Source organism: Alligator sinensis, unplaced genomic scaffold, assembly GCF_000455745.1.
Source record: "Alligator sinensis unplaced genomic scaffold, ASM45574v1 scaffold608_2, whole genome shotgun sequence".
Classification (NCBI taxonomy): Eukaryota; Metazoa; Chordata; order Crocodylia; family Alligatoridae; genus Alligator; species Alligator sinensis.
Genome location: NW_005842527.1, coordinates 945,648 through 960,453, shown reverse-complemented (window position 1 = coordinate 960,453; position 14,806 = coordinate 945,648). Strand labels below are relative to the sequence as shown.

Here is a 14,806-nt window from a genome sequence, read left to right as displayed (position 1 = left end):
CGTCGCCGAGGGCTTCCCGGATGTGGCGAGATCCCGGCGTGCCTTGCGCCACACCCCCCCCGCCACCGCCCCTCGGAAAGGAATGCTTGCTGCCTTGGCGTTCCGGGCCCGCCTGAGGGGCGGGGCCCGCGCGCGGGGGGCGGGGCCAGTGCCCCAGCCCCCTCTCCCGGCTAGCTTACGTGCGAACCCTCAGCTCAGCGCGGGTGAAGTTCCTAGCTTGCCCCCTCACGTGGCAGCAGCCCCAGCACCAGGGCCCCTATCGCCGCAGTGGTTTCATGGCAGTACCATGTGCTGCTGGGGCTTTAGGGGAGCCCAGCGCCTCTCCCTGAAGTCTTCTGCCCCATCATGCCTTCCTCGTTTTATCCTTATTTAGGGCTCCGAGCCTAATGCTGGGCGTTGTTTTACATATTAATTGGGAAATGTTCATAGCTGATTAAATTCTCTCTCTTTTGAATGTGTCATTCATGAATAAACAAGCTTGTATTGGGTATAAATTAGCTTTCCAAAAGGAACTGGGACCAGGAATAAGGAAGTGGGAGTAGGGAGCCAGCTTCAGCCAGGGTTCAAATTACAGCCCGACTCTTGGCCAGGGCCTGCAGTGGTGGCAGTGGGAAGGAGCAGCCAGGCCAGCCACTGGTGTCTGAGCTACTTAGAAAGGTATAGGGTGAGCCTGGGCTGTCCTCTTAATAGGGGGCAGGGCATAGCCCCCCATCTTTAGCCTCATCTCATGCTGCTTCCCAGTGAATTCTTTCTAACATCCGGAGGCAGAACCAGCAGCTCCCAGGCTCCAGCTGCCCATGTCCCGTAGCTGTTGGGCTGGTACCTGCCACCTCCCAAAAAGGGGATAAAGACTTGTCAACCTTATTTTAGATCTGGGGAAACTGAAGCAGAGACAGTAACTTGCACAAATCACAGTTCTGGGCCTGAGTGCCTGTGCTAGGAGCTGCACATTTTGATTTAGGGCTTGTTAGAGCTCCAGCACTAACCCCCAGCAACACACACACAAAAAGAGAGGCACAGAGAGGCTAAGAGACTGTCCCTACAGAACCAGACTGAATCAGACTCAAATCCAGAACATGCAGTTTCTGGGGGTCTATGTTCTTACAAGTGGTCAAGTTAATTTAGATGTACCATATTTACCCAACTCCAAGATGACTAAGTTTAAGATGTCCCCACCCCCAGTAATTAGATTCTACACATGGAAAAATCATAGAATCATAGGTAAGTAGCCCATAAGGGACCTCCAGGGGTTATCTAGTCCAAACCTTGCCTGAAGCAGGATCATCCCTTTCCAAACCTTTATCTAAACTCTATGCAAGCCTACCATCAACCCTGACACAATGCAGACCTAACACCTTAACCTGCCACAGGTAAACTAGGGGAACCACCACAGACAACACCCCGTTTCTATTAAATGCTGTCAATAGGTTCTCAAGAAATCCCAGGTAGAGGGCCACCCCCCCCCAGCAAAGTTTCATCATAAATTTGTTACATTTTCCATGCATAGAAAGTAATTAGTGAAAGGTTAGTTTGAATTCATCCCTGCCCCCCTGCTGTGGCAGGGAAAGCAGCAGACACCTGCCAGCCCCCACTGACATTCCTCAGTCCCACCCCCACAATCTCTGTGCCTGTTCACCGCTTGGCCACCTGCCCATTGCCCTCTGTGCCCATCCCCACTCCCTGCCTTCCTCACCCCCTTCCCCCGGTAGCCTGCTCTCTCACCTCCCCCAGCCCATGCCTGCTCCCCACCTTTTATCATCTTTTGCAGCTCTGCTCCTCCAGGCCAGAGAAGCAGAGGCAGCTCCAGGTAGGGGCTGGAGGAATTGAAGCCAGAGCAGAAGGTAAGGTAGAGGACGGCAGGTTGCAATTCCCTCCTCACCCACCAGTCTCTCCCCTTCACACTCCTCCTGGTAGCAAGCTCCCTCCCTCCCTCCCTCCCTGAAACAACCCATTCCAGCCCAGGGCAGGCAGCAGCTCTGCTCCAGCTTTAACCTCAAGCCTGGGGCCAAAGCCAGAGCTGAGCCATAATCTCCCCTGGGTTGGTACTCAAATCCAAGATGAGGCTCTCTTCTCCCCTCCCCACCATGCTGATTGCAGGGGAGGGGAACCACATCTTAGATTTGAGTAAATATGGTAAAATCTAAAGCATGTGCAGTATGTAACTGACAGATCACAGACTCACCTTTGCAAAGTGATACCCTCGGACTTGAGTTTGCCACCACCTCTGAAAAAATAGGCTATTCAAGCTGCAACAGCTATAGCCCCAACCCTGCAAGACAGTTAGAACAGACAGACCACTGGTCCTGTAAAGAACCACATCACGGTGGGACATCAGCATGGATGCACAATTCAAAATAGACTTCTATAAATAAATTGTTGATTTAATTACATGCCTCCCTTCCTAACAAAGGCTCGGGACATTGTTACACGTGCTCCAGGAGGTGCAGGGGGCCACTTTAATTAGCCCAAGCATCACATGTATCAATATCTCCCGCGCTGAAAAATGGCAGCTGGGCGCTTTGAACTAAAGCTCATCGCACAAGCTTTAGTTCAAAGCTAGACACTAATATATGTGACACCAGAGTCTGCTACAGCATGTTTATTTCTGTGCTCCAGCCGACTCTACTAATAAGTCTGCTCAGATGTGCTGTATTTCCAGCACAAAGCCAGCTCCCTGCACATGTATAGGAGCCCAGGGTGGATTGATCAACTGTAAAGACACAAAACTAAGCCAAGAAGATAAATTGCTTGCCCCTCTGTAAGCTGCTTGAAGCACCATCTACTCAAGTTAAGATTATAGTACAAAGTGAAAAGCAGAAAGAATGAGTAAATAGCATTTTGTTAAAAAATATTTATTAAAAACATTAAAGGATTCCTTGCAACAAAAGCTTGCAACATAACACCAGGAAAAAAGCCAAATCAGAAAGCTCTTCAATTGCTGTTTGGCATCATTTAGACTTAGCCTTCCATGATTTTGACAAAAAAAACCCCTAAGCCTGTTTTACAGGTGATTTTTTCCTTATACAGAATAGTAATGGTCAGAGGTCTGGCTTCCATGAATTTACAGAAGCATAGCAGGTACAGGCACATCATGAAAGGTGGGTTTTAAATGTGTCCTTGCAAAGACCACCAGCATTATTTTAAATCAATACAGTTTCATCATATTTAGAACTCTTATAACAGCTTACTTGTGCAAGCTATTTGTCATTTTGCATTTCACTGAACATGAATACTTCAGCTCTCACGCACCAGCTTAAGAATAGGGTTTCTAGTACTGCATAAGATTATTTAAATAAAAATCTCACATTTGAAAAGCATCATCTCTCTTAAAAAAACAAAAAGAAACAGACTGTTAGTTTTGGCCCTTAACAACACTTTGTGCTAATATTAAAATGTAAAAGTATTTTTCACTTAACAGGACCCTCGTGTATTAACTTAAATCTCTTTCCTGGCTGACTGGCTTCCAGTCTGCCAAATAAAGTCAGGCAGTGGAGGAAGGAAAAAAAAAAAGAAAGGAGGGCACACTTAAATAACAAGCTAGCTGCCATCCCATTTAAATTTATGCATAAGCATTGAGGGTAGTGGAACAGCTCTCAGAAGTCTATTAGCTAACTTGCGCTCTCTCTGCAATACTAGGGCCACATTATAGGTCTCAGTACAAAACACTGTTAACAGAGTAACACATTTCATTCTAAAATTAAACTGGAATCCTGAGGACCTCTCCCGAGGAGTTCTTGAGGCATGCAAACTGCTCAGGTGTTCCTCTGAAGTATATTCAAGCAAAAAGTTGCCTCTTGACATAAATAGCTTCCGCATCAGTACCACATACTAGACATGGTCCTAAGACATCCACACTGTTAACAGATAAAGTTGGATTTGGAATTACATTAGTGATCTCCATGCGGTCTTTGGTAGGATCATTGCTTAGCCAGGCACTCACTACAGACTGATTAACATTAGGCTGGTTAACGGCACTATGCGACAGAAATGTACTTCTTCCACCTTAAGAGTGGGGAGAAAGAGAGAAAAAGTTAGCTCATTCTTTGTTTAGCTATGTTCATGATTATGGATGGCATATTACTCATTTATTTCACATGGCAGAATACCAGTTTAAGATTGTACATTTATTTTTGGTTTAAATGGACTTATTCAAGTCTCAAGTAATGGGGGATATCTTTGTTTCACTAAAACAACAAGAATACTTTGTCTTTGCTAGCTTGTTACCAGCAGTTTCTCTAGCTGAATGGACCAGAATATTAACAGAATTGTAAAGAGCCTCCTTAGTGTTGTTATCTAGTAAATAGCTTGGAAATGTGAAATGTTTCTCTAGTAGAGAAACACTTTCACACTAAAGCAAGCCTAGACTCATACAAGAAAACCTGCAAACAGTACTCTATGGTTCTGGCTGCTTCCGATTTGCCTGAAATATTTAACCCTAGCATCCCCCCCTCTTATTTGTTCTGCCCAAAATGATACTCCAGATTTGATTTCATTTCTGCTACAGAAAGAAATGCAGTCACAAATTTAATAGTCAAATTAATATGCAGCACTGTCGTTAGAAAATTGAAGACAGACTATGGGCAGCAGCCTATTTAGAAACAAGTGTTTAACCAGCAGTGCTATAAGCCTGCCATGAAATATGTGAATGCCGCTGGATTTATTATTAGCTGTTTCAATTTTTCTCTTCAGAACTGACACCAGAGGGAAGGTTAAGGTGCTACACCTCATAAGAGTACCTGAATACTTCCTCTACTTTTATTTATCTTGATGCTTTGTAACCTGAAATTTCAAGTTTTTAAACACTAAAAGTCAGTATAAAGTCACATTTTGTATCTATAGGAAAGTAGAATTCAGTGTTAAAATACAGGTGAAAGAATGCTGAAGGTATTTTTGCAACAAAGTCTGCCCCTGTTACACCTTGGGGAATTATACAATTATGTGCCTGTGCGATTTTGCACATAAAAGGTGTGCCTTCGCATAACTGCATATTTTGCACTCCAACTGGGAGCCCCGTGATGTGGAAGCACAGAGCTGCACAACTGGTAAGTGGGGAGGGAAGCTCCTGCTTGCATGTGTGGAAGGGGGAGGAGGCACATGGGAGTGGGTGGGTACAGACTGCGAGTTATTGGGCCACATGAACTCCATGCCTCCACGTGGGGCTTCCAGCACTCCAACAGAAAGCCACATGTGGGGGCAAGCAGAAGCCCACCCAGCCCAATAGTGCGTGACTGTACCTCTATGTGCGGCTTCCCACTGGAGTGCTGGAAGCCCCACGTGGAGGTCCAGCCAAGCCTAATGGTGCATGGACTGGGAACTGTGCGCAAAGCTGCACATGAAAGCACGGAGTCGCACTCCATCAGGCCAGGTGGGCTTCTGCTTGCCTCCATGGGCAGCTTCCCACTGGAGTGCTGGAAGCCCCACACAGAGGCATAGAGTCTGCCTGGCCCCCACACTGTTGGGCCAGGCCAGGCCTCCATGTGAAGGTTCAAAGTGTTAAATATTTAGTTCAATTTGTAAAAATAAAAAGTAAATTAATTTTGCATAATTCTAAATTTTCCTGGGGAGTACCATGTTAGTATGCATCTTTTGTCAGAATACCCTTTTATTTTCAATTTCTTTCAACACGCATACAAAAGAGCTCTCCCATTTGCTGCCTTAAAAAATTTTGTCTAGAGGGACAAAAAAAGTTGTACAATTCATATGTCCACTTTGTTGTCTATATTAGTTTGAATTCAGCTCTCCACCATTTCAGTCAGCCTGTTACTGTATCCAGTAAATTATGGTCCCAAGGCTATGAGCGAGTTTGTGTTAAAAGGACCACAGTTGTTACTCAGAGCCACACTAGCACTTGAAAGTGGATGTACAGCATACCAAATTAAACTTTTAATCAGTAGTCAGCTGAAATGGCACCCAATTAAGTGCAACTTTATCATGCTTTATATAATTCAAGTGCCTTTAAAGAATCTAGCTGAAGGTAGGCCAGGGTGGCACTTGAGTATAATTGGCTCAGACATGAGCTTCTGTACTCAAACTACTTCACAAGATGCTATGAATGGACTTTAGGTAGTGACATGGCATTTATTTAAACAGTTTAGGAAGGGATATGGTATCTATTGTTCTTCAACACAGAGTTCCTTATCTTTGGCTTCCTGCAGGGAAGACAAGGTCTAACAGTAACAAACTGCTGGAAGACTGTTTTAGACTGGACATAAGGAAACATTTCTTTACCATCCGAGTCTCCAGAGTCTGGAATAGATTTCCCCCAGAAGTGATCCAAACATCTACCCTGGATACCTTTAAGAAATGCTTGGATGCTTACCTTGCTAACCCCAGCTGACTTCCTGCCCCTTGGCAGAACCCAATGATCTCGCGAGGTCCCTTCCAGCCCCAATATCTATGAAATCTACCCAGCTGTGAAAATTCTGGACATGCTGTATCTGATCCCTTTGTACTGGGGTGAAGGAGCAACAAAAGTGAAAGCATTATGGGTCTCTTAAGAGACCCACAAAAGGTGTCTCTCTCTTTCTCTCCCCCTCCCTAAGTCACTCTCAATTTCAATACTTTGATATAAGCAGAGAGATTACCCATCCACAACCAGACAAATTTTGAGCTAGTTGCCACTTAAACAAAACAGAATTTGCACCTGCCCAAAAGGATGTGCCTCCAGATAATCTTTACCTTGATGGAGAAAAGATGGTTTTTCAGATACCTCCACAGATGTATCCCAGTGCCAAAGAGATCCATCTTCAGAACAAGTAAATAAGTGATCTGGGTTTGAAGGATGGAAGTGAACTTCCCACACTAAAAAGTCAAGAGATTTAAACTTGTTACAGACTTATATGTAATCATGGGTAGAGTAGTTAATACTGTATTACTCTTGGAGAAAACTGCCCACACCCGTTCTCAAATATCACACCAAGTATATCCAGTGTGGGGCAGGTAGCAGAGAGCAGGCAGTGTGGAGGTGGTGGGGCAGGCAGTAAGAGAAGCAAGCAGCTTGCCCACACTTGCCCTCCGTTGTGCCTGCCCCTCCCCGCAAAGCCTCAGGTTGCATAAAAACAAAATAAGACATGCGTTTTTAAGTGTAGTCAGTAATATTTAGCTATTAACTGTTTTCCACTATAGCAAGGACATCTAGCCAGGACACAAAGACACTGTCAGGAGGATGAAAATGGCAGGCTTCAGTATGGTGGACTATCAGGCAAAAAGAAAAGTTACACTGCTGCCTTTCTAACAGCTGTATGTGCTAACTCTGGCTCCTTCACACAATGCACCCATTAACTGCCTCTTTATGTGCTGACCCACAACAGTCATGAGAACACAATAAAAAATAACTTGGTCTTGTCCTTCTACCCAAGCTTTTAATGTCAGAAACCAGCACTTGACAGCACATTTTTACCAGCAGGGGTCAGCATTCCAGGCACTGCCCAGCCCCAACTAGAACCTCTCAATGGTTACTTCAGTAAAACAAGCCCCCAAAATAGACTTTAATGTGAATGTTTGGGTTTTCTTCCAGAAAATAAGCTTGTCTAATACTCCTAATACAATCTGATATATTAGAGTGTAACAGATATTGAAATGTTTCTTGATGCGGTGCTGTAAAATAACTTTACTCCCTCTCTTTGCTACAGGGGAAGTACTACTGTTTCAGCCAATGCAGGGGTGTAACCCACTCATAAAATAACTAAAATGAAGCCATATGGGAAGTGCTGAAAACCGCTTTCCTCCTTACTCAAACCCATAGTTTTCAATTACTTCAATCACGTATTGTCATGTTAAAATGAATCCTATCAAAACAGGAACCTGTGCTGCATGGGCTAACAGAAGTACCAATAGCTATGCCTTACAGGAACATGGACAAACATTTAAAGGGGTCATAAGAAGTGGCTTGGTTTTGATTATATCCATTTTTATTCTTAGTTCGAAGAGATATTACTGTTAGTTACGCATAACACAGTATTAACCACTCTTGTAAGGCAAGGTATAAAATGAAATCAAGTATTTGAATAAAAAGAATCCCATTAAGTAGCCCATTCATAGCTTGACAAAACTATAAAGTAACGGCATCTGTTTCTGTTAAGACACTTACTTTCTGCATCATGAGCATTTAGCAATGACACTGGCATGCTGCCTTGTCTGACATCCCAAATACTCAACATTCCATCTTGGCCGCCCGTAGCTACAATATGTTGTTGGTTAGGATGTCTGTCGACACAGTGTAATGGTACTCTGTCCCCTGTCCTATTAAAGGGGAAAAACAACAGCAAATAATTCTTTGTACAGATACTTAAATTTTAGCCCTCCCAGCACACTATATTGTTGACCAAAACCAACAGCTGTGTTAACCATACCAAAGGCTTTAAATAGCTGTTAACAGACATTCAAATAATGAATTTTAATGCTTTGCCCATGCTATTATTGTATTTACAATTAGATAGGCACTAAACTATGGCCCTTATTATTTATTGGTAATTGAAATAAGCCCAAATGTCAATTTTAAATGGAAGTATATGGAAGTATAGAAAAGCTCTCCAACAAGAAGGGCTCTGGCACTAAAACAAGCATATTCTCATTCTAGTTGTGACATAAGCTAGATAAACATAGGGAGTCCAAATTACTTACTAACCACCACCTGGGCTTCATCCAAAGCCTACAGATATCAATGCAAATTTCTGCACTAACATTTACAAGCTTTCGATCAGGACCCACTTCAATTTCTTACATACCTAACTAGGAGCACAGAATTAGCTTTTAAAGCTTTTAGCCCTTATAATACTTTAAGTATTGTAAGATGATCCAGTATCTCTTTCCCAAGCCAAAAGAATAATATATTGAGAAATGGACACTGCAATTCTCCATGTACAATTATAATACTAAATTTAATTACTTATCACCTGTTATCAACAAGCATAATCCACAAGATTTACGACAGATTGCTTTATTGCTTAACTCGCACACACTCGCTGGAAATTCCAAGCTGGAGGATGGGGAGGGAAGGAGGACCCTTACAAGGAAAATATTTGAGATGGCTCATTTCTTTGCTGTCTGAAGTCCCATATTTTCAACTGTCCAATTGAATTTACTGTCAAAATTTCAGTCGTACGAAGAAGAGTCACTGCATGGAGTGTGCTGCTGTCTGCATTGTCTGAAAGAGATGTTGGGAAAGTATTGATTAAGCCAGGGGTGGCCAACCTGTGGCACAGACAGCCACAAGTAGCATACAGCAGATCAGGGAGGGAGTAGGGAACACAGCGGCATATAGGAAAGGGAGCAAAAACAGAGCAGGAAGCACTATACTGGGAACAGAAAGAGCAGAAGATTAGACAAGAGCAAGGGATTGGTGTGCCACCTGGGGATTCTGCAGAGCTAGCCTGTGGCATGCCCATCAGAAAAGACTGGCTCCCACTGGATTAAGCAACATGCATTTATTAACAGCTTTCAAGATGAAAATCTACAAGTTAACCTCTTTTCTAAGATTTCTCTTGAAAGTTAGTGCTATGAACAAACTTAGTCCCCCTCTATTTCTAGAAAGACTTCCAGTCTGCTCTAGTTTCGAGTTTACAAAGATGCAGTGGGTTGCATCTTTGTAAAGTTCTTTCTAACCGCATTCAAAGAAGCCATTTCCTTAACCAGAATTCTCTATTATATCTTATTATTATTTTAAAGTTATTAGATTTTATTTAGGCCACATATAAAACCACTCAATTAAGTCTGGTAATTAAAAATAGATTGCACACTTTAAAATATTCCTTGAAAGAACTATACAGCCCTAAGAGAATATATAAACTGTGCAGTAAAAGCCAGGGTTACTTTCCAAGGGTTGGATTTAATTTGACCTATTAAATTGGTCTACAAGTTGTTAACAAACCATCCTATGTTGCCAGGATATCCTGTATATCCAAGCCCATTGGGTTCATAAAAGAAGGAAGCTTTGAAACTTTCCATGATGCAATTTTGCTTTTCTTCCTGGCCTAATATCCATGCACTGCCACCATTTAGTATGTTTGTTAATTTATACTTTTATAGTAGTAGCTGGCTTCTGTTGCATCAACAGGAAGTAATTTTATTTCTCTAAAGACAAAGAATTACATATTGGTCATTTTACATGTAATTCAGTTGTTACTGTTCCACAGCCCATGTCTACACAAAAAAGAAATCTCTCTTCTTAAGAAACTGTTTCCCTTTTCCATTCTGATGTTTCTCAAATACAGGCCTCCAAATCTGAAATTAAAAAATGTCATAATGTTATGCTGGACTGTTTAGCCTAAGAATGTTCAACTTCCAGCCCACATGGCTCCCCCACAGGTCCAGAAGGGGTAATGGTGGCAGCAATAATGGGTGCTGCCCTGCTGCCAGATTCCCAGACTCATGAGCATCCCCATGGGCTGGATAGCATGGCCATGCACTAGATTAGGCGTAGGGCTATGGTCGTCTGGAGGACTGGTCCCATGCCACTCAACTGGCTTGAAGGACTAAAACGTTGAAGACTACTGGTTTAGCCCATGTTGGAAGTGGCAACCAAATAAAAGGTACTGCATTCCTTTCTGAAATTACAAATGCAAGGGTAAGCATTATTATTAACATACCTATAGTTCTCACAGCTTGTTTGTGGTCAGATCTAAAGAGATTTATTCTGCCATCTTCTCCAACAGTAACGATTTCTGGGTTCTTGCAAATGATCCCTGTACATGATGCACTACCACAGGTAGATGTATCTGAATCCACATGGCAATGGGCCCTCTCCCATTTTTGGGATACTGATAAAGTCTAAAATAGCAAATAGAAAATAAATTATAAGTATTCTATTCAGCACTTTTATCACAGCATGAGAAACTAAATTTTCTGAACTATTTAGGAGTCATATCAGAGACTAGTTCTGATAAAACAAGAGCAAACTATACTATTCTGAGGATCTTTCAAGTAGCAAGAGAGAGGTAATCTATTTCTTCTACTCCTCAATGCATAACTGCACACTATGTCCCAAGAAGGATGGTGACTGATGAACCTGTATACTCCCATTTCAGTTTAATTACTTCAGGATCTTAGCAGGTAAAAAGAAACCCTGGCAAAGAAAAGTCCATTTCTCACGTACAGTAAAATCTCTGTTATCCAGCATCCCCAGGGTAAGGGGATTGCTGGTTATGTAAAAATTCTGATTATTTGAAAACCCCCAGTAGCAGGGCGAGAAAGCATAACAGCAGCACAGGTGCTGGGTGGCGGCAGCTACTGCTGCGTACAAGCTTTCCCCTGTCTCCGCCTCTGTGTCTGGCTGGCCAACTGGAAATTCCAGTTAATGAAATTTCTAGTTAGTTAAATGCCGCGTAGCAGAAATTTTACTGTACTTCATTTAAGTGTAAAGCCTCAAGACTGAAAGTAGACTATGCACTTAGCAAAATTCAATACAAACTTAATGAGAAATGTGAACTAAGTTTTTTACACTTCATTAAGGCTCATTATCTAGTTTTCCAAAATACTGTAGATAGGGATCTACTTAATTTGCAGTTTGGCAGGTTGTGTGGAAACCGCAAAGATCTGGGATCGTCCAAAATCAACAACAAAAAAAATAATTTAAATGCTTGCTCCCCAGTGGGAGCCAGCAGTCCTCACTGCCATGGAAGGGAAGGTGCCAGCTGGCAGAGCAACACAAAGGGCAGCAGGAGAGACAGCTGTTGCCCCCTCATCCCTCCTCCCCACACTGGGGACACTCTACCAATCAATCAACACTAAGGGCCAGGGCTGCTACAGAATGACCACAGAATTAGAACTTTATGTCATGATCAACCACTGAAGATTAGTAAATACCCCTGCAATTTAGGTAGAACCCTAACCATACGTCTTCAACAGCTGTCTTGAAACCAACTGAAATTGGTGAACTGATTAGGAGTCCTCAATTACAAAGTTAAATGAGTGCAGTTACATTACTAAATACATTGGGGAGTTCCTATCAATTTGTGCACTTCAACCAATATTCAGATAGCCAATGTTTTATCATATAAACAGGGGAAAAAAAAATGTGGACTGAGGTGTAGTATTCAATGCCTAATGTATTTCCTCCCCTTCCTCAGGTAACCAAGTACACCATTTATTTTTATGAGCTGGGAATCTTCTTTGACCAGTGATGATCATTTACCTGGATCCAGTCTCTTCACAGGATTTAACCTGAAATTGGATTTTGATTAAAAAAACTAACTTAATATCAGTAATGAAAAGCAACTGGCAAAACAACAACCCTTTCTGTGTTCATTTTATTATGCAGTAGCAAGAACTAAATTAAAATGGCAACACACACACAGAGGATGGTATTCTTTCATAAAAAATAAGCATCATTAGAAAGAATCAGAAATAGAGTCACCATTAACTGAATCAAGTAATGTACTTATAGTCCGTTCACTGAAGCTGTAAGCATATTTGGTGACACGAGTACAGAAAGAGAATCTGTGGCACATGCTTCCCCCCAGGTGAATAGTCTATCAGATGATTAACGAAATGCTCCATATATGCAAAAAATAAAAATAAAAAAATCAAAGACAGACATGGTACCATTCTCCTCATTTTAAAAATGGTGGTTTGTAATTCTTCAGAATTTTAGTACTCAGAATTTCAGATACTTCATGATTTATTTTTTTTCCCCCATGAGGAATCTTTCCTCACAAGCACTAAAGCAACTTGCATTACAAGCTTAAACGACAAAAAGCAAAGTTTAACTTATAGCCAGAACAAGTTATTTACCTGGTTATTTTGATGGTGACGGAATATAGTTACGCTTCCAGTTGATGAAGCAGCTACAATTCTCTCTTGATCCAAAAACTAAGAAGAAATACTTAAGCTTACTACTATAAACATGTAACAACACAGAAACAGGTGTGGCATTACACTAGTCTAGATTTCAGAGCATACACATAAATTAATGTTTGAAAAATGTATTTCCTCCCCTTCCTCAGAAGAAATTATTTGACTTTTAATATTTTGGCATCCACTTGTTATTAAAATGATTATAAAAAGAACACTGAATATTTTACCTGCATATCCATAACATCACCATAGTGTCTGATATCACATAACAACTGTGGTTCTCCTTGATATTCCCCATTGGGGGACACACTTTCAGCATCTCCAACAGACCAAATGGAAATCTTGTTTTCCTGTAGGAGAAAAAGCATCACTAGATTAGTGATGCTAGTTTATTGGAAAAAGGTTTGGACAAATTTGTCAATACATCAAAGCTTTCAACCTCTTTCAAGAGTCAAGTTTAAGAAAAGGAAAAATAAAGGACCAATATTAAGAAAAACTACCATCAGACATCACGTGCTAACACTCCAGAATAATGAGCTCTAATAGTCAATGACAAAGCTGAGGAACACCAGGAACAAAGGGACTAAAGAGGGCTAAAAGACCTGCTGTGATCCAAATGCTTTTAACAGCTGACAATGACTGACAGTTCAGAACCAGTAGGACTTCGCTTCCTATGCATGCAAGACAGCAAAAAAAGCCAAAGCAAAACAAAAAGTCAGTTGGGTAAAACAGATCTCCTCTGCCAGAACATCATTCTTTAGGGAAAGTCGGTATAGAGACAAGAAAGATGATAAAGGGATCGCCAACTGAATGAAAGGCTGAAACTAGAAAATTGCTAATAGAGGCAGAGGTTGCAGCTAACAACTGTGGGATCACTCTAATGGGCTTTTTAAGTAACCAATCACAGAGCTGTAGAAAATGAGGGAAGGGACCTCAGGGGTCATCTAGTGCAACCCCCTGCTCAAAGCAGGGCCACCCCCAACAAATTCATCCCAGCCCAGGCTTTGTCTAGCCATGTCTTAAAAACCTCCAACGATGAAGAGTCCACCACCTGTGGGTAACCTGTTCCAGTGCTTTGCTATCCTCCTAGTGAGAAAATTCTTCCTAATATCTAAACACAATTTCCCTTGGTGCAACTTGAGACTGTTGATCATGGCTCTAATCTGCCACCACTGAGAATAGTCCAACTCCACTCTCTTTGGAACCACCCTTCAGGTAGTTGAAGGCTGCTATCAAATCCCCTCTTGGTCTTCTCTTTTTCAAACTAAATAAACTCAGTTCCCTCAACCTCTCCACAGAAGTCATGTCCCCCAGCCCCATAACCATTTTTGTTGCCCTTGTCTGAACTCTCTCCAATTTGTCCACACCATTTCTGTAGTAGGGGGCCCAAAACTAAACAGAATACTCCAGATGTGGCCTCACCAGTGCTGAATATAGGGGAAGAAATATTTCCCTCCATCTGCTAACAACACTCCTACTAATGCAGCCCAGTATGCTGTTAGCCTTCTTCCCAACAATGGCACACTGTTAGCTCATATCCAGCTTATTGTAACCCCTGTGTCCTTTTCTGCAGAGATGCTGCCCAACTAGCCAGCCCCCAGCCTGCAGAGGTGCATGGATGTTTCTTAACAACAAACCTACTTAGTTAATTTACTAAGAGGCTGAACCTTTTCTACCCAGCAGAAAAAGCCATAACCATGAAGGTGCACGTACACCTTACAGGGCCGTACCCTCCCCACAACAGGAGGGTTCCTTCACATACACTCCCCTCCCCAACAGGAAGGCACACAAACACACGGGAGCGAGCCGGGAGAAGCGCGGGGGCGACCAGGCACACCCACACAGCTGTAACAAGGCGAGGACCTGCAGTGTCCCGAGGAAGACAGGAGCTCGGGGCTGCCCCCAGAGCAGGGCCAGGGACACAACCGTGTCCCCTCATTCCCAGGCGCCAGCCCGACCCCACCCCACCCCAGGACCGGCGGGCGCCGCCCCGCCCCCCCACCCCCTCGGCCCC

General features: G+C 42.7%; 1 protein-coding gene across 1 annotated transcript in view; it reads right to left on the bottom strand.

The window, feature by feature from the left end:
• Positions 1 to 2,857: 2,857 nt before the first annotated feature.
• NUP43 (nucleoporin 43) overlaps positions 2,858 to 14,806 on the bottom strand; it is a 12,049-nt gene continuing 100 nt past the window's right edge. Inside the window, exons 2-8 of the mRNA XM_014523734.2 lie at positions 13,020 to 13,142; positions 12,730 to 12,807; positions 10,587 to 10,767; positions 9,010 to 9,145; positions 8,090 to 8,241; positions 6,679 to 6,801; positions 2,858 to 4,002 (exon numbers count right to left, since the gene is read on the bottom strand). Of these exons, the coding sequence (XP_014379220.1) occupies positions 3,776 to 4,002; positions 6,679 to 6,801; positions 8,090 to 8,241; positions 9,010 to 9,145; positions 10,587 to 10,767; positions 12,730 to 12,807; positions 13,020 to 13,142 (1,020 nt within the window). The 3' untranslated portion in view covers positions 2,858 to 3,775. The remainder of the gene's footprint in view (positions 4,003 to 6,678; positions 6,802 to 8,089; positions 8,242 to 9,009; positions 9,146 to 10,586; positions 10,768 to 12,729; positions 12,808 to 13,019; positions 13,143 to 14,806) is intronic.